The sequence below is a fragment of the Uranotaenia lowii genome, chromosome 1 (assembly GCF_029784155.1).
Source record: "Uranotaenia lowii strain MFRU-FL chromosome 1, ASM2978415v1, whole genome shotgun sequence".
Lineage (NCBI taxonomy): Eukaryota > Metazoa > Arthropoda > Insecta > Diptera > Culicidae > Uranotaenia > Uranotaenia lowii.
Window position 1 is genome coordinate 61,077,714 of NC_073691.1, and position 24,604 is coordinate 61,102,317.

Here is a 24,604-nt window from a genome sequence, read left to right on the forward strand (position 1 = left end):
CTAGTTTGCTGGAAAATCAGCAATCGAGTTGTCGAATTGCAATCTGTTTGTTTTCGTACGCTGAAGCAAGGTGAGATTCTATTTACGAATTTTGGTTAGATTAAATAATATAATTATTTTTATTTTCCTCTATATTCTAGCAGTCAGACTTCAAGTTAAGGGTGAGTTTTATTGGACTGGTAGATATTTCATAAAATATACTAATCTAATCTGTTTTTACAGGTGGCGGATGATCAACACTTTGGCACAAAGCTACCACCCCAGAGCCTATATTAGAATGTTGACAAGAAAATTGTGTTTCTGGAAATAAATCAATCCCTTTTTGAAAAATGGGAGAAAATAATTGTTTTTATTGCTAATCATATGCACAGCCAATAATCAAAATGTAATTTTGAATTGAAATATAAATTTGATACTATAAATGCAGCCGGTTGTGTTGAAAGAAATAGCTGGTTTCCAGCAATCTGGTTTGCTGATTTTCCAGCAATTTAAATTGCTGGAAAGTCGGCGGGACAAAAACCAGCAAAATTTTTCTGGTTTCCAGCAAACAAAATTTGCTGTGTAGAAACAGTGCCATCTATTGTACCGTTAAAAATTTACATTTATGAAATTTTTTTGTTCAAGGTTGTACATCTGTTCATCTGTGCTTGTGTGACAATATTGGACACTATTTGAAGTTCGGCGGCTTATAACTTTTTTCAGACGCTTCCAAGTGAAAAAAAATCTTCTTGGACACCTAATGAATTCATGAAATCTTGATATTGCATCATTACTTTTGTTCACGGACGCTTCCTGAAAGCACAATACACCTAGGTTTTTTTTACACGGTTTTTTTTTACGCGGTTTTTTTTTTTTTACACGGCTTTTTTTACACGGTTTTCGGGAATTAACACGGTTTTTTTACACGGTTTTCGCGAATTAACACGGTTTTTGAGAGAAAATATTCTAAGTCCTTTTCAAAGGAAAACACTTAGAATCTTTTTGAAGTTGGGAAAATCTTATCTCTTAGACTAAGAACATGATACTCGAGACCTAAGACCTGAGACCTGAGACCTGAGACCTGAGACCTGAGACCTGAGACCTGAGACATGAGACATGAGACATGAGACCTGAGACATGAAACATTAGAAATTAGACATGAGACCTGAGACCTGGAAGCTGAGACAAGGGATATTAGACTTGAGACCTCAGCATGAGACATGAGACCTGAGACCTGAGACAAGAGGCATGAGACAAGAGCCATGAAACATGAGACTTTAGACCTGAGACATGGGACATGAGACATGAGGCATGAGACATAAGACATGAGACCTGAGGCAAGAGACAAGAGCCATGAAACATGAGACCTGAGACCTGAGACATGAGACTTTGGACCTGCAACCGGAGACAAGCTACTAGAATTAGTACCGCGAGAAACAAATTTAGCCCCGATTTCTACATGCGACCCCTCTAATGAAAGGTTTTGACTTGTAGATGACGAAAAATAGTGTCGCGACTTCGCTAGTACAAGCTACTAGTGTTAGTACCATGAGAAACTAGTTAAGCTCCGATTTATACTTGCGACCCCTCTAATGAAAGGGTTTGACTTGTAGGTGACGAAAAACAATGTAGCGACTTCGCTAGTACAAGCTACTAGGATTAGTACCGCGAGAAATTAGTTAAGCTCCGATTTCAACTTGCGACCCCTCTAGTGAAAGGGTTTGCTTTGTAGATGACGAAAAATAGTGTCGCGACTTCGCTAGTACAAGCTACTAGTGTTAGTACAACGAGAAATCAATTTAGCTCCGATTTCAACTTTCGACCGGTCAAATGAAAGGGTTTGACTTGTAGTTGACGAAAAATAGTGTCGTGACTTCGCTAGTACAAGCTACTAGTGTTAGTACCGCGAGAAATTAGTTAAGCTCCGATTTAGACTTGCGACCCCTCTAGTGGAAGGGTTTGACTTGTAGGTGACGAAAAACAGTGTCGCGAAATTGCTAGTCCAAGCTATTAGTGTTAGTACCGCGAGAAATTAGTTTAGCTCCAATTTCAACTTTCGACCAGTCAAGTGAAAGGGTTTGACTTGTAGTTGACGAAAAATAGTGTCGCGACTTCGCTAGTACAAGCTACTAGTGTTAGTACCGCGAGAAATTAGTTAAGCTCCGATTTCAACTTGCTACCCCTCTAGTGAAAGGGCTTGACTTGTAGGTGGCGAAAAACAATGTCGCGAAATCGCTAGTCCAAACTACTAGTGTTAGTACCGCGAAAAATTAGTTTAGCTCCGATTTCAACTTTCGACCGGTCAAGTGAAAGGGTTTGACTTGTAGGTAACGAAAAATAGTATCGCGAGTTCGCTAGTACAAGCTACTAGGATTAGTACCGCGAGAAATTAGTTAAACTCTGTTTTAGACTTGCGACCCCTCTAGTGAAAGGGTTTGACTTGTAGATGATGAAAAATAGAGTTGCGATCATGTCCTTTCACTTGACGGGTCGAAAGTTGAAATCGGAGCTTAACTAATTTCTCGCGGTACTAACACTAGTAACTTGTACTAGCAAAATCGCAACTCTATTTTTCGTCTTCTACAAGTCAAACCCTTTCATTAGAGGGGTCGCAAGTCTAAAACAGAGTTTATCTAATTTCTCGCGGTACTAATCCTAGTAGCTTGTACTAGCGAACTCGCGATACTATTTTTCGTTACCTACAAGTCAAACCCTTTCACTTGACCGGTCGAAAGTTGAAATCGGAGCTAAACTAATTTTTCGCGGTACTAACACTAGTAGTTTGGACTAGCGATTTCGCGACATTGTTTTTCGCCACCTACAAGTCAAACCCTTTCACTAGAGGGGTAGCAAGTTGAAATCGAAGCTTAATTAATTTCTCGCGGTACTAACACTAGTAGCTTGTACTAGCGAAGTCGCGACACTATTTTTCGTCAACTACAAGTCAAACCCTTTCACTTGACTGATCGAAAGTTGAAATTGGAGCTAAACTAATTTCTCGCGGTACTAACACTAGTAGCTTGGACTAGCAATTTCGCGACATTGTTTTTCGTCACCTACAAGTCAAACCCTTTCACTAGAGGGGTCGCAAGTCTAAATCGGAGCTTAACTAATTTCTCGCGGTACTAACACTAGTAGCTTGTACTAGCGATTTCGCGACACTGTTTTTCGTCACCTACAAGTCAAACCCTTTCATTAGAGGGGTCGCAAGTCTAAATCGGAGCTTAACTAATTTCTCGCGGTACTAACACTAGTAGCTTGTCTCAGGTCTAAAGTCTCATGTCTCAGGTCTAATCTTTCATGGCTCTTGTCTCATACCTCAGGTCTCATGTCTTATGTCTCATGTCTCAGGTCTCAGGTCTCATATCTCATGTCTCATGCCTCTTGTCTCATGTCTCATGTCTCAGGTCTCAGGTGTCATGTCTTAAGTCTCAAGTCTCATGTATCAGGTCTCATGTTTCATGTCTCAGGTCTCAGGTCTCGTGTTTTATGTCTTAGGTTTCTAGTCTCAGGTCTCAGGTCTAATGTCCCATGTCTTTGGTCTCATTCTTCAAGTCTCAGGTTTCATGTCTCAGGTCTCAGATCCCTGGACTTAGGTCTCAGGTGTCATGTCTAAAGTCTCAGGTCTCATGTCTCTAGTCTACATTTTCAAGTCCAGGTCTTAAGTCTCAAGTCTCAGGTCTCAGGTCTTAAGTGTCAGAACTTCAAAGCTGCAGAAATCGAATGGTCTTTTTTTACACGGTTTTCGGGAATTAGCACGGTTTTTTTTTACACGGTTTTCGGGAATTAACACGGTTTTTTTTACACGGTTTTTTTTACGCGGTACGTATATCAGTGTAAAAAAACCTTACTGTATTCAAATACAACTAATTAATTTAACGTTATTCAAAGTTTAAGGAGAAAAATCCGAAAAAATGCTCCGAATGCTCCAGAAAGAAGACTGTAGATCAGTTACTAAAGGCTCAAAAACAATTTCACTTAGTGCCTCTAAGAAAGCTGAAGTTAGAAGCTACATATTTATTGCGTAAATATAAGTTTTTATTTTTTATTTTTATTTATTTATTTATTTTTTTTTTTTAAGATCATGTCCACAAAAAGTGTAAAAGAGTAGTGTAAAAACGGTATTTTTCAATCAATGAACCGTCAAAATTGTTCCAGTCACAGTAGAAATTTTTTCTCAAAATACAAAGCATGGAATTGTTGACGAATTTTCAAAGGAAGCTGTTTTTTTTACTTTTTACCATTTTTGCAATTTCTCGGATTTTCTAACACCCTAATTAAACTTTGTATTGGATTTTAAGAATATTTACGCCAGATTTTTGCAATAAAATTGTTTTCAGAAGAAAGGCAATTTCATACCGGTTCATCTGATTTTGTTACATCAGCGCTGCGATGCTGTACAAAAATTTGATAAAAAGAAATTTGAAGTAAATTCTGAATATTCATATTGGAGATGTTTGAGTTACATTACGTGGTTTTTTTAACTATAAATTTTGTACAAATCGCTTGAGAAACAAGCGAGGTAATGCGGTTCTAGTCAGGAGTACCAAATTGACACTCAAAAACGAAAAACTAAAAAAAATCTGGGACGGATGAAGGTTAAATACACATTATCGCACCGGAAATGTTGAAGAAAAATATATGACTTTGAGGTACTTTACTACTGGCAGCTTCCCGCGAAGTTTATTGAGGATTAATAGACGAGATTTACAGTCTGAGTCTATTTGTGTGTTTTTTTTTATTTCTCAAAGCCTGAGATCTAAAAAGCTTCAATATGGTCCAAAACTCTTCCATGATTTTTTGCGGAGTTTAAAGCAATGTTGACATGTGTAAATCTTAACTAGTTGTTTTATTTAGGAAAATTTAATATTTTCTTCTGAATAATCAACAGGTTTTTTCACATAACTTTTTTTTTGCGTAAATTTATAAGTTTCTACAGTTGAAAGGAAAATCATGTTGATTTCTCAGAATAGAATATTTTTTAAAGAGATTTTCAGCTTTCAGCTAGAACAGAATATTAAATTTTCCCATACAAACCCTAAAGTTAAGATTTACTCATATAAACTTTAATTTGAAATTCCACAAAAAAATCATGGATGATATTTGGACTAAGTATAATGTAGTTGTTTAGAACGCAGACCAGCGCTGAGGTGGTGTGAGTCTGGTAAGCCAGGCGAGACTTGAAAGACTAAGTTGCATGAAAATAATACTCAAATCTACGACAAAATGAAATTCTGTGAAGCAAAGTTGAAAGTCTTATTTTTAAATAAGATTTTCTTTCTACCGGAAGATAAGTGATAGCGGTCAAAACTTTCATTGGACTCTACACAGAGGAACGCCTACAAACTACAGGTCAAATTTTCCCGAAACGGATGTTTTGTAAAAAGTAGTGGAAGGTTAAAGAAGATTTTTTAAAACCTAAATCAAGACAAATATTGCAACCGAAGACCACAACACGATTGGAATTCAACCGAAAAAGTTCTAATGAGAATCGTTTTAACATAAAAAAGTGGAATAAATTTTATAAAAGCTTGCATGTCACAAAATTGCATGCTATCAATGTTCCAAAAAATCGAAAAGCCGGGTTATTTTATATCCAAATTTAAAAAATTCGACAGTAGACCAAGTGAAAAAATTCAAATGTTCCACAATCTGGTTTTCGCTTTTTTAACTGTTTTCTTTTTGTTTATCGATTTTTTTAACAAAATACTTAAATCTTTATTTTCCCTCCTTCGAGTTTGTCAGTAAAATCGAACCCAGAAACATTTTTCTAGCTATATTCATATGCTGTTATGATTTACGTTCCATATACATAATTGAATGATCGTATGAAAGTTGAAAAAAACAGCATTTACGTACCAAAGTGTAGGCAATGTACTTACATAAATTCGGTATCGATTTTTGAATACGGCGAATGCGCCAACTGTTAACAAATCCAGATAATCACATAAATGCGTTAAACTCTTTATTTTACATCCGAAAATATGATCTTCTTTTAATTTTTGTTATTTTAATGAAGTTAAATTTAATTTTTTAAATAAGGCGAATAGCTTTTTTATGAGTGTGTAATCCCACAGTTCATTCGCCCATATAAAGCGCGCTGCATGCTCATTGACATACAAACACTAAAAGAACGCCGTGAATATGCAATGGTTTCATTTGTAAACGATATTGTTTCGCAGCGTATTGACTCAAAAGAAATTCTATCAAAATTAAACTTTTATGCACCTTCTCGGCAACTCCGAAATCGAAATTTATTTTTCATTAATAACTATCGCACAAACTACGCGAAAAACGGGCCAATAAATCGCATGATGGCCTCTTACAATCAACACTGCGAAACCATTGACTTTACAATGTCTCGGCAAAAACTCAAACAATATTTTAATCGAAGAAATCTAAACTCTTAAGGAGAAATTGTAAAGCAGACACTGCTTAAACCTAGTCTTAAGGAAATTTCCCCTCAAAATTTCGTCGCGAACAAAAAGGCCAATAGTTATTTCGAGATTGAAAAAGGGCATTGAAGTTTTTGAAATTTGTTTTCCAGGACGAGGAGATGCACAAATCAGTGTTTATAAGATCGTTGAATGTGCTAATGTTTTAATGTGATCATTTGGACCCGCTTTCAAGCCGAAATTTGCTTGAATATTGCTTTTTTAATGACTGATCCAAAAGGCGAACAGACATTCTGCAATTCAAAAGGGCGCTCCGATTTGGCGAATGAACAAAATGAGAGCACCAGTCTGTGGTAAAAGGGCCCATAGTTATATTTATTAATTTTTTGAAGTAATTAGTACGGAAAGCTATGTTTATCGATCGAGTGATGAAATTAAATCAATTTGAAAGCATTTTTGCGACTCATTTAGGAAAATGATTGTACGCAGCTAAATAGGAAATTGATTTTATTTTCTGAAACTTAGAATGCGTATTTCTAAAAACAAAGGTCTTGGCGCATTCGCCGTATTCAAAAATCGATACCGAATTGCATTTCTTTCTACACTGAAAATCGAAAATACTCAAACTTGAGAACTGTCACCCGCCAAACCTAAGTTCAAGATTGACAACTTAAGTTTGTGAAAAAATCACAGCTTGCCAATACGCCAAACTTGTCCTTCAAGCGGAGAACTGTTTTTTTGGGGGGGTTTTATTGTAAGCGCATCTGATTCTGTTACCTACATCGTGGCAGATTTAGGTTTGGGGGGTAAGTTCAAAGCGAGGAACTGTTTTTTTTTGGGGGATAACTTTTGTTCCCGCTTCATTCGCAGAAAGTCTCGCATATACGATGATGTAGCTGCCTCTCTCAACAACTCTCCGGTGGTCGAGCGGTTAGCATCCTGAGATGGTAATCGCAGAGTCATTGCAAGTATGGGTGTGATTCCCGTACCTGCTGTAATATTTTTTATTTTGATTTCCATTTTATTGCGGTATCAGATTTTGGGGGATGAGTTCTCCTTTAAGAGCTTATCTTCGGGTTATGCCTCTAATAGCCAAACCTGTAGGGAGGGAGTTTCATTCGGGTTGGCGGGGAAAGTTCTCAAGTTTGGGTATTTTCGAGGTTCAGTGTAAAACGACGAAAACTACATCAATTGGCAGGGTTGCCAACATTTTTTTTTCAAAAATCAGGGAACTGGTGAAATAAACATCAGGCAAAATCAGGCTACGTTAAAGTATCGGAAATTTCGCTCAAAGTGATGACCTTTTTTGGTCATCGCTCCACATTTTCACTCGAATATATGTTGTGAGCCTACTTGCAATCGAAAGATTCCCTTTAATTCCTTTTTTGAATAAGAATTAAAGGGAATCTTTCGATTGCTTTGATTCAGCCACACTTTCACTTTTTAACTTCAGCAATGGTAGTTCCTTACTAGCCATTTTTATCAAATTTGCAAAAATCAGGCATATTTTCAAAAACCAGGGAAATGGCTTATCAGGTTACCAGGCAGAGCCTCAAAAAATCAGACAATTCCTGAAAAATGGGACACATTGGCATCTCTGCCAATTGGGCGTTATCCTACACCTTATTCGTACCTATCGAAAGAATGCAAGAGAGCGCAAAATTGTGCTCTCATAGCCTTCAAATCGTTGCCAGCGACAATATTTTCCAGTTACTAGTGTGACACTTCCGTTGTCACAACTAGCATATCCGATTTAAACCGACTTCAGATGACATTTTAAACGATCTTTTCACTATGCAGCTGGATTTCGATTCGCCACACCATTGAAAACGGCTTTAGTTGCCATTTCTGATTTCATGTTTACTGGGAAGGGAGGGGAGGTGAGTTTTTCGAGACAATAGAAGAATTTGGTTTATGAAAACAAATCAGGGGAGAGGGTTGGGTTTATCGCAAGCAAACAATGCACACATTCAATAGCTGTCAAAACTGATAGTTTTTATATTTTTTTTCGTAAAATCACAACCATAGATGTCCAGAGCACAAAAAACGTGATGGGTAGGGGGGAGGAGATATATTGTTGAATGATTTAATCATAACTTTCTTTACTTAACTCAAAACTACATTCTGCCTTGGATAGAAATGATCAAATAGAATCAGTGATTGAATTTTGCTGAGCATGAGTTGATCAACCATCTCTCGCTCAACGCTTTACTCGGAAGCAAAGGTTGCTTTGAGGCAGCGAAAACGACAAAACCGATGATGTATACGCTCTCAACATGGCCGCCTTCATGAAGCAATATACATTCGAGGCAGCGAATCCAAAAAACCAAACGAATGGCTCTCACTCATCTCCTTTCCCAACCTTGAGGGAACCGAATTCAAAAGGCAGAGCAAACCCAAGTCTCCTCGTTTGTGCCTGGATCGAATGCGTGAGGTTTTTCTGCTATTGCTATTATTGCACAGCAACCGCACGCAGGCAGCTAGTTTTTTCATTTCTTTTTCTTCCCCCCTCTTTCACCATACGTTGCGGGCCGTGCAACGCAATAAGTTCGGTTGTTTTTGTTGTTGCCTCAACCTTTGCGGTCGGCTCGAGTTATTCAAATTCAACAACGTAAATGAGTATGTGTGCCTCGTCTTCTTCATGCATCATGTAGCAACCGAACGTTGAGAGAGTTCGTTCGGGGCAGCAAACGGATAGTGTCTCTCAGAGCAGATCCTCCTCATGGGGGGAGGTTTGAATGAATGTATATGTATCGTCTCCTGTATAGCTATGCGAGGCCTCAAAGTGTGTATTTTGAATGCCTCTGATGAGAAAATTGGTGAGGATTTCAATCACTGAATAGAATACACCTTTTTACCGTGCTGCTGTTAATTTTATACAGTGTTGCCTATTTGTTTTAAGGCTAATTCTAAATTATTTTTATTGTTTATTTTTAAATTTTCTTTGAAATTTAACGTTTTGGCCTAAAAATGTTGGGTTTAAAAATATCATTTTTATCATAATTTTTTAAGTTATTTTTTATTTATAAAGGAATCTTAACGTATCTAAGCTCCAAAATGTAAAATTTGAAGTTCTTAGGAATTATAAGCGAAAACTTGAAAATTTTGCTCGTGTATTCTGTTCTCAAATCTTAAAAAAAAGTTGTTCTAGACCCTAGACCCCCATATCGATTTTCTTGCTGAATAGGGGAGAGTAATGTGGCAAATTTCATGCCGATATTTTTTTCTTGAAATCGTTATAAAAAGAAACCTTGTCATAAATGCAAGTTCTAGTAAGTAAAGCCTGGTTGGAATAACCAGTATTAACCATAATTTTCGATAGTCCGAATAAGGTTTTACACTCTTTTAGAAAGTTATTCTGCATCTTTTTTTATCTCAGCACATGATTTACCTACCCTGTTTATGACTTGCACACGTTGGAAAACATTTTTCTTCTCTGTCCGATTGTAATGTAGATGATAGCCCTTACTAATCTTCCCCGCCGTAATGATAGTAATCCCATTTCACCTAGTCATCGTCATGGTTTGGGTGCGATCATCAGGGTTGGCATAAAAACTTATATCCATTAACTTTTGTTGAAATTGACATCATAAATTTATATGTTTATAACAAGTTGAAAATTTATCGTCTTCCTCCAAGATATGAAAAGCACTTCATCAACTGTGCCTGATCTGAAACCAAAATAACCTCAGCGATAGCAGATCTGTCGGCCCGCGACCAATTGTATATGCCAAAGTGCTAAGTAACCGAAATTCGTTGCCGTTATCATTATTCCTACTTACCCGTTTATGCTTATCTCAGACGCCGGCCTCAGCTACCTTTTTAGAAGTTACGACGTAAGAACCGTCTAATTTGGATGACCAGCAGTAGGACTGTTGAACTAAAAATTGTACGCCTCCAACTGCGCGATAAGTCCCCAAAATAAACGGACGAATATCCGGAACCGATTATAATAGATGCGCACACGCAAAATAAAAAAAAAAAAATCCTAAACCAAACTCGACGCGGTTGACCGAAATTGGTGTTTTTTTTTGCTAAATCAGCATCCGTCGGAGGCCAGCTGAAGTGCGAAAACGACACGCTGATCTATCTCACTGAACTGCCAAATCACGAATGACAAAATGATAGCAGCAGAGTCTAGTCTCTCCTGGGATGGGAACAAATGGACGGACGAATGGGATCCATTGGAATATATGAAATAAAAATTGCCGATTGTTGTTAGAATAGAGATTGGTAGTTAAGGCAGAGTCACCTCAGCCGGGCAAGGGGGTTCAATTACCATGAATATCATCAGCCAGCACCGTATTTTTTGCGCCACTCTGATGCGTTGTTTGGTAGTTTGTTGAAATCTCTCGTCATCATATTCCGACAGATAGATAAGTTCTCTAACAACGATATTTGTTGATCATTCAAACAAAACCGTCACCGGTTAAAATCACCCGGACCGAAAACACGTGCTACAAGCCAGTACTTAGGTATCAAGTGGAGGCATTTTGTTGGTCGATTTTAGAAGTTTGGCTGGATGAGTTGAAAAAGTTGATTTTCGCTCCCTTTGAAATTTGCCGGTTTAGATGTAGGTCTGTTGTCGTTATTTTTGCGCACCACACGACGACGCTTTTCCGGTACAGAACGAAAACAAAACGAATTGGTCTACACGCTGGAGGATAGATTGTGTTTAACCGAATTGAACAATCATCCTCAATTTGGGGATAAACCAATCCTTTGCTGAGAACATTTTCTAAGGTAGGAGTTTTTGAAAATTTTGGCATTATTGCATTTTGAATCGAAACCTGCACGGCCAGTACCCATGGAGCTTTTATTTAACGTGGAAAGTTTGTTGCAGGAATTCATCGGTGAATAATGTGTTATTTTTCCGTTAAAATCCCGTAAACTCAAGTCAAGCTTAGGTTGATTACGTTGATAAGATGACTCTGTTCTCGATATTCTCTATATATGGAATATGTATATTCCATCGATTGGTGCGATCAACAGATTCAACAGATGGCATCATATTTCATCAGCATCTCCATACGGAACAAAGACGCTCAGATTACGATTAACCGTTCAGCCTCTTCAGAGCTTCATCAATGGCTGTAGTAACTCGCTTTAACTTTTTTTTAAATTTGGACAAAACTAGCACAACGTTCATAGGCGATTTGCACGGAATAAATCTCCTGCCAAAAATTTCCTGGTCCTCTTCAGACATAAAGTAGATAATAAGATAATACGTACATATATATGGGAGAGTGGGGAATCATGGGCCACTTTTTTTCGTTGTTCCATAACTTCTTTATTATAGAAGATAAAATGAAAATGAAAAATGGTATGGTTTTCTACATTTTCAAGGTATCATAAGGTATTTTTTTTAATTTTTAATAAGTTATTTTCTCCATGTTCTTACTGTTTTAAAAAATAGCAATATTTTTTGGATTTTGAAAAATGGTGGGGAATCGTGGGCCACTAAATCCAAATTGATCAAATAACATGCAAAGTTTATGATTTGATTCAAAACTGTAATTCCAAAATTCGTTCCGTTATTTTAAAGAAATTTCAGATGATGAAATAAAAAAGACAGCTGTGTATGATCGAATAGATTCAAAAACCGGGCTCGCGAACGTTTATGCAAATTTTTTATTTAGGAAGGACAAAATATTTTTCATAACTCTTCATTTGGCATAAGAAAATTTTACAGATAGAAAAAACGTATTTTAAGTTCTGAATGTGTATAAAAACATAAAAATATAGTTGGTTCAAGATGTGTGGCCCACGATTCCCCACAAGCTATGATTTGCAAATGGGTTGCGTTTGTGTGACTTATTGATGTTTCAACAAAAATTCCTTTTCCACGTGAAAGATCATGAAAAAACTAAGATCATAAGCGTATGAGCATATTTTTGTTATGCACTTGAGGTTCCCCATCGATGAAATTAGCGGGTGTTTTTTTAATTATGTAAGTAATTTTTTCTTCTTTTTTTTAGCTTGATAAATAAAAGAAGCATATGATGCGTATTTAAGTCAACAACATATAGGAATATATGTTCACGCAAAGTGACAACGGTGACAGTTGGTTTGAGATTTTTATCTCAACACACATTTGAGATATTAAAAGTGGCCCACGTTTCCCCATGGCCCACGATACCCCACTCTCCCCTACTGTATTCTACAATAGAATTGACCTCCTTAGCAATTTAAGCGCTCAATGTTGAAATAAGAGGACGGTTAACTCAGCAACAAAAATACTTCCATTTTTTTTGAAAAAAAAAATGTTTACATTATAGAAATAGGTATCAAACGAACAATTAACCGAAAACACATTAGGGGAGCTAGCTGCTGGAAGAGCTCCAGAGTACGTGCGTTCCGAGATGGTTATAGCATCTATCAGAGCTGGAACAATTGAGAAGGGCTGTTTCTTCAACATTAACATCATCAACGTGCACAGCAAGGTTGCCCAAAAATTTGGTGATGGTTTTCTGTGATGCTATTTTCATTAACTTAATTGAAAAGTTGTGATATATTGGATCATTTTTATCTTGAACTTGAGTAAAAATCATATTTTAAACTTGGTACACAGCCCTCACCTCGGAAGTATCGGTGACGACAAAGACGAATTATACGTGCAATTGGAACGTGAATACGACTGCTGCCCAAAACATAATATCATGATCGTCATCGGGGATTTTAACGCTCAGTGCGGTTCAGCGCGCACCAGCTGACCAACGAAAACGGCCTAAGCGTCATAGACTTCGTCGCCTCCAAACGAATGGTCGTACGTAGTACATTTTTTCAGCACCGCCTCCCACACAAGTTCACCTGGAGATCACCGTACCAAACGCAATCAGAGATCGACCACGTTTTGATAGACAGCCGGCACTGTAGCGTTAAAATTAAGTATTTGTAGTTGTTTAATTTTGAGCGTGTAGTGATTGGGTTAAATCGAGCCAAACTCGAGTGTTTATAGTTTAGAGTGTAGGGGTAAAAAACAGGCGTAATAACGTAAACAAAAATACAGCAAGACAACAACAATTAGAGTGCACGCTCTTTTTTTTTAACTCAAAATTAAGTATTAACGTGGTTCAAAACATAGTTCGATTCTATGAACTTAAAGTTAAGTACCATTTTTCTTCCTTGCGATGGATCAAAACAGAGTTCGAATTGCGAACTCAAAATTGATCCCTTTTTTCCTTCGGCGAGGGATCTAAGCTGAGTTCGACCGTATGAACTAAAAATTGAACTCTCTTTGTTGGACTGAAAACACTTAGCGAGTTCAGTCCGAACCGCGGAACAGCAACCAACGAACACGTCGCAAAATTTTGTCGCTCCGGAACAATAACCGGAAGACTATGAAGGAACTTTATAATGAAATGCATGTTCACCGTGTCAGCGTAAAATTCTGTCCGTCATTGTCATCGGCTTGGAATGTCCGGAAACTTCCGGATATTGTTTACTTCCCGTGGGAAGTAACATCCGGAAGTTTTCTTTGACCGGAAGTGTCAAAACTTTCCACCGCTCTGTACCGGAACAGCAACATCAGGGTACAACAAATTTTAATCATCCTTTAAATCCCTGAAAATAAGCTACCTTCGAAAAAAAAAGGATAAATTCAAGTTCGGCTGCCGAACTTAGTATTGAGTATGCCTATCAGAACTTAGTTTTGCTATTGCCCAGTTAAACTCAAAGTTGAGCGATGCCACCGAAGTGCTGTTTTGAACCAAAACTACTTAATTTTGAGTTTAAAAAAAAAGAGCGTGTGGCAAACGAGCTTCGTCATTCTTTTGCTGGTATACTAGACGTTCTTCTCCAGCCGATTCGGAGCAGCAGCAGCAGATTCTGGAGCCTTCTGGCAGAACTCTGGTGCGTAGACGAAATAAATTGAAAAAAGGAAAACATCACAAAGCAAAAGGCGCACAGTCGATGGCAGGTTGCCTCCTGGATGTCAATTCACCAAACGATCGTATCGACACATTTGGCTAAACCGACGACCCCAACTGGGGTCGTTGTTCGGGAGCTAAAGGCACTATTGGCTCCAGCTCAGTCGTCTGGTTAAGCCGGAACAGTTCCAGCCGGAAGCAGACAGAAAAGGTGCTAGAATCTGTGATATGCTGTGATAACTAAAGAAACCGAGCTATGTTATTATTGCTGTTATTGTTAGGATGTTATGGTAGGAAACGTACCCGTGAGTAGATAATGTTAAGCTAGCTTAGGTTTTTAATATGTCGTGTAAGTAAAATGTAAAATTGCTACAAGATTTGGGTTTTTCATATTAGTGTTTTGGGTAAGAGTTAGCCGTGTAGCACACACTGAAAGTCAGTGGTGCTCAACTTGTTTCAGCACTTCACGGACATCATCGACGTCAGATCCTGTCGAGGCGCCAACATCGAGTCAAACCACTATCTGATGATGGTGAAGATGCGCCCGAAATTCTCCGTAGTGGACAACATACGAAACCGACGCACACCTCGGTTAAATACTGCACGACTGAAGCAACCTCAGATCACGGAAGACTACGCGCAATCGCTTGAAGCAGCGCTGCCGGCAGAGAGCGAGTTGCACGAAGCCCGTCTCAAGGACTTTTGGGATGCCATCAACAGCGCTGCGGAGAACATCATCGAGCATGTGGAACGAACACGACGGAACGACTGATTCGATGAGGAGTGTAGGGCGCGGGTGGCAGTCGTTCAAAGAAGCACTCGTCGTGGAAAATCATCGACAGCGGAGGAGACAGCGCGTCCGAATTTTCCAGGAGAAAAAGCGCTGCCTGGAGGAGAAGCTCGAGGAGCTGTATTGTTCCCAGGAAACACGAAAGTTCTATCAGAAACTCAACGCATCCCGCAAAGGCTTCGTGCCGCAAGCCGAAATATGCCAGGATAAGGACAGAGGCATCCTGGACGGACAATCGTGAGGTTAGGGAGCAGCACTTCGATGAATACCTGAACGGCGGACATGCAGAAGATCAAGACGGTGAGGGAAGCTACATCGCCGGAGAAGCCATCGACAAAGAGGACCCACTCCCAACGATGAGTGAAGATAAGGAAGCCATTCTGCCTCCTGGAAAGAATGGCATCGCAGCTGAAATCATCGAAATAGGTCCGCAAAAGTTGGCCAATTGTCTACACCGGTTGATGGTCCGGATAAGGGAGTGGGGTTATATGCCCTATCTACAAGAAAGGCGACAAATTGGACTGTGAGAACTATCGTGCGACCACTGTCCTAGATGCCGTCTACTCCCGCCTGTTGTCCAGAATCCTACTCTGCCGCCTAACGCCACAAGCAAACAGATTCGTGGGAAGTCATGAGGCCGGCTTCATGGAGGGACGGTCTACGACCTCCTGCAAAAATGCCGTGAATACCAAGTCCCTACGCACCATCTATTCATCGACTTCAAAGCCGCATACGCCACGATCGACCGTGACGAGCTATGGAAAATCATGGACGAAAACGGCTTCTACGGGAAGTTGACCAGACTGATCAAGGCGACGATGAATGGAACGTTGTGTTGTGTGCGGATTTCGGATGAATTGTCGAGCCCATTCGAATCGCGCAGTGGGCTTCGACAAGACGATCGTCTATCCAATGTGACGCTGATCATCCGCGGTGGTGGAGGAGATCTACCGCAAACTGAAACGCGAAGCAGGAAGGATTGGGTTGATGATAAATACGTCCAAGACGCCGGCCTGCAGATCCGAGGCCGACCGAGCCCGCTAGTTCAGTAATAACAAGGTCACGATCGACGGCGACGAGCTGGAGATATTCGAAGACTTTGTCTATCTCGGCTCACTGGTGACCGCAGATCCGCGGCGAATGATCAGCGAAAGTCGTGCCTACTATGGACTTCACAAGCAACTGCGGTCGAGAAGACTTAGCCTTCGCACGCATTACGCTTATTAGACCGATTGTTCGCTACGTTCACGAGACATGGATATTGCTCAAGGAGAACCTGCGTTCACTCGGAGTATTCGAGCGACGAGTGTTAAGAATCATCTTTGGCGACTTGCAGAACGCGCGAACCTAGTATCCGGAAGATGTGAGGGCTGGACGGATACTCTGGGCAGGACATGTTGCAAGAATGCAGGACGACTGTCCTGCAAAACAGGTGTTCGCTGCCAATCCGGTAGGAACGAGACGAGCAGGGTGCAACGAGCGAGATGGTTAAATCAAGTGTTGTGATGATTTATTCAGGTTTCCTGGTCTCCTCTTCCTTGTAGATTTCAGTAGATCTTCATGAAAATAAATTTCTCCAAACACCTTAACTATTTTATTTATCGAAAGTTCCCATCCTTCGAAATTTCACCCCTTTTGTTGAGCACCCAACGATGGATTAACTCCACCTTTGCCAGCTTCAATTCAACTTTTTCAACAGCAGGCTTAACAAACAACACAACATAATTTTCACAATTATAGCTGGTTTACTTACTTAATAACATTGAAAAGCTTTCTGTCGTGAACAGGCCTTAAAACGATTGATAATAAATAAAAAAAAATACAATATATTCACTCCTATATGTACCCTGCGCAGATTCAACAATCCAATTTATCAGATTCACTTTCTAACCGGCAGTTTTTAATGTTGATTGTTTGAATGTTTGATTGCAGGAATAATAGTTGTTTTATTTAATTTTTGAGTTATGTATCCCAGAATTGATCCAAACTACTGGTTCTAAATTCTGTTTCTGAGTAACAAGTTAGACCACTAAGGAATAAAACCAGAATGCTCAAGTAGGTATAGGTATTTGTTTTTTTTTTGCAGATTAATGATCCGACACTAATCCTGCTCTCCCTATTATGTTTGTGTCGTCATAATCAATTTGAGGAAGTTAACTTTAGGCCGGACCTACCTCATCAAAGCCATCCATTTCCGGTTTCCACCTTTGCTTGGCTGATGGTGACAATACCCACTACTAAACAAAAACTAGTCCTGAACCCGTAAATAATTGTACGACACGAACCAACCAAATCTCGATCTAAACGGACGGAATTCAGATTACTGCTGCGGTTTGGAAACGCCGACTCATATTTATAGATTAGTTGGTTTGTCACAGCACGGGAGTAGCCGCGTAAACCGATTGATTCAGCACTATAATTATACAGAGTTCAATTGTACAATTTACTTACCGCGGTTGGGTCTCTATAGCTTTAATAACACTAGAGAACAAAACTTTTTTTTCTTGCGCGTCCACCCGGCTTTGTGGTGTTAGTATTGCGTGCTAATTACCAAAATATAAATTAGGTAAGTATTTAACAATCCATAAATTTGCTTTAGGCGTTAGGCAGGCAAAGATCGCTGGAACGAAGTAGGTAAATATTTAGATCGTTCAAAATTCGTTATCTAGTGTAAAAGGGATTACGTGACGTGAGACAGTTCTACTAGTAATCTTGCAGCGGAAGTCTTGTGGGAAACAATCTTTCAAATCACTTGTCCTGGAATACTATGTATAGGTTACCTATGATAAAAAGTATGGTACATAGTATCCATCCTAGACTAGACTATAGTAAAGACTCGAATTGAGTTTGATTGTCTCAAATTGTTGCGTTCATTCATTCTAGCGCTCTCTGCTGCTTGTTTTACTCCAGCAGAATCGGGACCGCGTCATACTACGCGTCGTACCTACTATTTTTAGCATTTGCATAGAACTTAGTTGATCTTGAATTCTGATCCAATTGAACTTGTTCGTTACTTTAGTGGAAAGTTGTTTTGTTTTCGGAGCATTAAAGCTAAATTAGACGACGAATGAAAGAAAAAACCGTTATGGTCAATCTTCATCAAAGATTTATTCACACCATGAACCACGCCACGATCACCCAAATGTGATCGAATGTGAGTGAAGAAGATTCACAGCACTTAGGCTGGCAGTGGCGGTTTCCATTTTTGTGGTTTGTCCTTGTCAGATAGAATCAAGTTACTTCCTGCCTTTGATCGGATTGTAGGTAATTGTACACCGTAATTTTGCAGTACGTCAATATTGATTTCCCACTTAAGTTTTCAAAGTGAATCAACTATATTATAATATTGCGTTCTTACTATGCCTAAGATTCGAAACTGATGATGGATTATTTACAACATATGAGAAACGTAAACTGCTGTTCGATTTGCACGAGTGCTTTCGCGTGCCTTACTGATCGTATCGTCACATTGTGTCCCAGATCAATAATCCATTCTTCATTTAATTTTTCAGGCAAAGGAACGCGCTCGTACACCTGCCAAGACGTACGTACCAGGTTCAGTGTTGAAATCTCGTAACCTGAATGCCAAAACGCCCAAATCGGCAAAACGTCCACACGGGGCCGGTGGTGGTTCTTCAGTGAAGAAAGTTCACGGCAACACTTTCTGCACCCCAAGTAAGATTCGAAAGTTGGACTATGGAAAGCTTAACTCTACGGTGGCACCAGTACCGGTTAAAAAGCCTGCCCAAGAGTTCCAGATCCCCGCACCACCGCCTGGTGTCGTTGTGGTCCCACCGACTAAGGCCGCGCTCCAGAATGCCGAACGACAGATGGCTGCCATGATGCCACCCCCACCCCCGGCAGCCTTCCCAAGGTTCAGCGACATGATGGAGAAAGACTTCGAATGCATCCCGGCCGATTCACGGTCCTCCATCTTCAGCCTCAATTTGTCCAGCTCGACTTCGGTTGATCAACCCGTTGCTTGCTCCTCGTCTGTGGCAACTACGAGCACGACCTCTCAAAACAGCAGGTGAGTTGTAGATCATCCGATATAAAATTCTAAATAAAGCTCTAATAAAACTTTTCCCTTCAGTTTCAGCCCCATTGTTAAAAAGTGTATGGAAACATTCGAGGCCACCATCGAACAGAAGCTGGCACAAATGTTCGAAAAAATGCAAAACATCCAACAACCGGCGGTGCCGGCCCGAGCAATACCTTCGATTAGCGTTATTCCGGCTACACCGGCAGCATCCGACGCTTACTCTCAACCGGACAGCAGTGACCAAGTGAAACCTGTGGCCATCGAAGGTGCGCCTGCCATCCCCTGGGACATAATCCGCCGGGAGATACAAGAAGCGATCCGCTGCGAAATGTCGACCATCAACGATTCCCAGGTGCCAAAATTTGAAAGCACACCACGTCAAATGACGCAGTCGCAGAGAAAAGCACCCGTCGGAACCGGGATTCGTAATCCGGCCCTGCAACGTCTGAAGGACCAGGCGAAGGCTTCGGCAGCCAACGATTCCGTCGACGAGCTAGATGGTACTGTGGTGATGAACACAAAAACGCCTCGCCGTTGGGAAGTTATAAACGTTGATAGCGACGAGGAGGAAGCCGACGAAAGTGGTGTGGTAGTGCGTCGCAGAGTTTCGAAAAGGTTGTCTGGCTCTCGTCGAGCTTTCGACGGTATCGATCCAAACGCAAGCCTTATACATCCGGCAGTCGCCAAATCCAGCAAACCCACCACTATCGACGAGAGCTACCTGTGGGAAGTAAACGATGGTCAGGTTCGACGTCGTAGCACCCGCATTTCAATGCGTAAAAGCATGGGCGGTGGACACAAACACAAGAAAGGCTGCTGCCCTTCAACCAAGAAGAAGCCTCGCTTCGAAACCCTCGCAGAGGAGGACGAAAAGGAAAATGCCGAACCGGTCATGAGAAGAAAAGCCGTTACAATGACCATCAGCAACAAGGTGATTGCCAGCTACTTCCAAACTCCGAGCGCTGCTGGCAGTAAAAAGGGTGCCAAGAAGGTTGCCTCCGAACACGGAAAGGCAGTGTTAGATCTCGTAAACCGAGGCACGATCAAAGAGGTGCAAATTCTTCCCACCGTTGGACTCAAAATGTCATATCAAATTGTCACTCATCGGTACGATTATTCAAAATCCCTCTTAAAAAGTGCTATGCCTAATTTATTCTTAATTTGTATCCACAGCACAATCAATGGTAAATTCAAGAAAATCGAAGACTTGTCGAAGCTGTTTGCTGGTGGCAAAAAGTGGACTAAGTTTCTTGAGGTGAGTAGAACTCAGTCCAACTGTAATGCGCCCACAGGTTATGCTAACTTATCTTAATGTTTTTTAACCTCCCCAGGCGAATTACCTTTCATAGAGCTGCTGTTTTGACTCGACTGACTGGCACATTCAACAGAAAATTTCTCAATGAGCTGCAACGGCTGTTATCCAAGGTCGTAAGTTTATTTTATTTTGTACTTTTCTTTTTTTAAAGATTCCTTCACTTGATAAGAACATTTGTCGACATTTTTCATCTTCCCATCATTTAAATGTAAGAGAGACTACAAGTAACAAAATACCATTTATATATTCGCTGTATTCGTCAGATTGATTTAAAACGTGAATATAAGATTTCGAACGCCTGATTTTTGAGCAGGGTTTGAAATTAAACGATGTATTATCTACTACTGGCATGTGAACTCATCTTGTAATAGATCACAGAAGATCTGTCAAAATTCCTCGTTTTTAAACCACCGGCAGATGAAAACCCCATTTTTAAACTAAAAAATCGAGGTATACCATTTGTATAGAAAACGTTTCAACACGCACATTTGAACAAAAGTGAATTTTAAGTTCGTGTAATAAAACGGTAGAGATATTCTGTGAAATGTACTGTAATGCTTATGCTATTTTTGCTGTATTTTTTTAAACGAAAAGAGTTGAGAAAGTCCTTTTAATTGTAAGAGCGCCTAGTTTTGCTTTTGGTACATACGTGTCGAGCAAACATAATTAAAGATGACATAAAGGGAAAGTCCAAAACATCGATATTTTTCATTGAAAAAAATGATCAGTTGATTCCACATCTGTGGATACAATAGAAAAACTGATCCATCCTCGAAATCTACGGAATTTCAGGCATTCTTACTGATTTTAGGGCTTTTTTTTTAATCATAGGTTTGTTTATTAAGGCATTTTACTTATGAAGTTTCAATTTGCCGAGTGGATCACTTATTAATCTATGTTAGTAGAGGGGGAGCCGTACTAGTCGCGGCGACTCAACGTTAGCTTTGATTCTAGTTTGGGAGAGGGAAGGGGGACGTGTAGGGTTCACTATAAAACGATTTTCCATCTGCGTTCGGTGGTGGCATTCTGTAGCTGTGGTTGCAGTAGCTACCCCAGGTAGTCGTCTTCCTGGCCAGCCTTCTGGTGGGGTTTGTCAAACCCATCGGATGGAAGATTGCTCTATCAATTAGACAAAGAAAACATTAATAGGGTACAAATACAGGGGGAAATCACAAAGTTAGGAGGACTAGACGACCAAGTCAGACATTTTAAGAAATTTGTAAATAGGGTACAAATATTCAAGATCAAAGCTTGCCAAGATGTCTCGAATTGGGACACCAGGTAATTTACGTCGGGCCCTAAGGGTATCCAGTAGCCAAGTCCTCGATCGATCTAACCGTTCACACGTCCACACAACATGATCAATGGCGTGGTAGCCATCCCCACACACACAAACATTGCTTGTAACTAGTTGTATACGAAACAAAGATTTTAGGGCTCAAGAACATCAAACACATTTAGGTACCACCGCGGTGCACCGGAAGGAAAAGGTCTAAAATGCTGTTTCATAAAAAAAATCAAATTTTCAAGTTTTTGAACAAATCTACGAAATAACAACTCAAAAAGTGTTCTATATTACAAAAAATAACTTTGAGGCGCAAGAGGGGAAATATCGTGTCTGGACGCTAAGTCAATGCTATTTCCAAATCTTATAAAAGGTACACCGGGGTAAGTGTGGACACGGGGTAAGGGTAGACGATGGCTATTAAAACAATACTGTGGACTATTTTTTCAAGATTTTAATGCAGTATGTTCAATTTACTTGTAATCTATCCAATAACTGTGAAAAAGATACAATTCCGACAATAACGGATGTTTGCATCGACTTTTTGCGAATTTTCTATTTTCAACTTTAGGCAGTTCGAGCAATAAAGTATCGTATTCAATCAAGAAAACACAAATTTGTTGAAAATTTCCTGAAAAATCATAGGGAAAATCTACCGTCCACCCCATAAAGCGGGATAAGTGCAGTCTATAACAATTTACGTGATAACTTTTCTCGCTTTGCTTCTTTCAAGCTCATCTCTTCAGCGTTTGTAAAAAACATATTCTACATCACATTGAACGTAATTTTATCAAAATTGATCAACTGCTGATTTTTTAATGATTTTTTAAAGTTGAACTATACGAAAATCCGTCCACACTTACACCGGTGTACCTTATATAAATGGAGGCGTTTTCTTTGTAACACCATCACATATAAACGGACGGTCAGAATGAAGTGAAATTTGGTATCCGAGGGTTTTTCGGGTCAGAGATGGTTTGTATAATAGTTTCAATAATCTTACTTTTTATGGAAGGGGGTTCCTCTTACAAAATCAACTTGAAATGGGACACAAGCCGTACAATTTTGCTACGATTTTCATAAAAATCGATTCGCGAACACGATGTGTAGATGAAATAAAACATTAATTACGATTTATTTATTTAAAGGTAAAACGAAGTTTACCGGGTTAGCTAGTTTAATCATAATTTCAGGGTTGCTAGCGAACCGGGAAAACCGGGAAAACCGGGAAAAACTTTGGAATTTCATCACGTCACCGGGAAACCGGGAAAATACCGGGAATTTCGGCACCTCACCGGAAAAATTGACATGTTTGATATTTTCTCATAAACGCTTATTTTCGTTCATTAGTAAACAAACGAAGTTTGAGTCGCTTTTTTAGCTAATTGCGGAGAAATATGAGTTATCTTATTTTTTCGCTCTCCGTAAGCAAATAATATGGCAGCGTGAGACGTTTTTTAGCAGAGTTATACCTCTTTTTCACCAGAAAGAGAAATTGATTTCCCAATGTTGTTATTGTTGTTGTGTATTTCGTTTGAATTCGCCTGAGGAACGAAGCATTACATTGGAAGTGTTAAGTTTTTTAATCCATTCTACGTTAAGCTGTTGCTTGAAGTTTACGAAATCTAAGGTCTTAACCTTGATAAAAAAAAATAATATTTTACACTCAAACAATTAAAGCTCAGCCCTGTCTTATACACGATTTCTATATTTTCACGAATCTTTAGTTCAAATGACTATTACTTGAGTTATTTATTGTTTTGTATTTAAAAAAAAACATATCTTAAAATTAACTGCATTTAGAAAATAACTAAATATTTTCCTGCAATCTGACAATTTTAAGTTTGGTACGACAAATCTCTATACATGTTGATTTTATAATATGTTTCGATGTATTGTTAACTTATTTCTATACAAATTATAGAGTAAGGTGGGGTGAAAGTACGTTTAAAGATTGTCACAAACTGGGAACAGCAAAATTCCAAACTCTGGCGTGGATTGATAATGATTTGGACTGCCTACTGCCTACATCCAGATATGAAATGAGGGAAAATTGCATTTTATGAATCACAAAAAAATCTTAAAGGGGCAAAAGCACAAACTGCAAATGGGGCAAAAGTACAAATGATATTCTGAATCCAAAGTTTTAACATTTTTTAAAATGCACTGGAAACATCAGCACATATTTTTGAATCTACAATTGCTCAAATACGATGAGAGCTGGACTTCGTAAACCAGACGAATATAAACAATTAGTGGAGAACTCCGAATCAGCTCAGCTTGTTTGCCTATGTAAAGGATTTGTATCAGAAATGAACACAGAAGCTGCTGATGTAGGCAAATTGGTATAAAATAGTTTTCCTCTTGACTTCATGCAGAAATGTGGAATTTTGAATGATTTTACGTTTATCCCACATCATTCGAACTTTTGTCCCAGAGGGGGGGGTAAGAGTACGTTTCGACAGCAGTTAGGCATTTTGACTACTGCTATCATATGCGCCGATCGATTATCTTCGTAATTTTTTAAAAGAGAGATAAAAGTCTAAGGAATCAAATGTTGCTCTTGGTTTTTTGGAAAAACAACAGCAAAATTGTCTAAAAATCGGATAGCACTTAGGTCGTACTTTTACCACAGACTAATATTAGTCTGTGCTTTTACCCCACCATACTCAACCTGTTTTTCTAGAACTCTTTAAAAATTCTAGAAAATTTATATCGGCTTAAAAGTACTACATTATAGTTTCAAGATCAATTTTACCGAACTTATTTTTTCAAAATTGTTTAAATTGTGGAGTTCGTTAGATGTGTTAAAAAAATCATGAAAACCTGTCAATTTGATACGGAAAGACTACATGTTAGAAGACGCCGAAGTGTTTGTCATGATTTCTAACCGTTTAACAAGTTTTGGAATACAATAAGTAGAAATTTGA

At 39.3% G+C, this 24,604-nt stretch overlaps 2 protein-coding genes across 2 annotated transcripts in view; both read left to right on the forward strand.

Moving 5' to 3' along the window:
- Window positions 1-18,615, forward strand: part of LOC129749690 (dopamine receptor 2-like) — a 660,001-nt gene extending 641,386 nt beyond the window's left edge. Inside the window, exon 5 of the mRNA XM_055744740.1 lies at window positions 18,545-18,615. The gene's annotated coding sequence lies outside the window, so the exon portion shown is untranslated. The remainder of the gene's footprint in view (window positions 1-18,544) is intronic.
- Window positions 18,415-20,953, forward strand: LOC129760480 (kinesin-like protein KIF22). The gene is made up of 5 exons (XM_055758127.1): window positions 18,415-18,441; window positions 18,545-19,062; window positions 19,126-20,181; window positions 20,248-20,329; window positions 20,406-20,953. Exons 1-5 carry the CDS (start codon window positions 18,415-18,417, stop codon window positions 20,421-20,423), a joined length of 1,701 nt encoding a protein of 566 aa, XP_055614102.1. The 3' UTR covers window positions 20,424-20,953.
- Window positions 20,954-24,604: the final 3,651 nt, after the last annotated feature.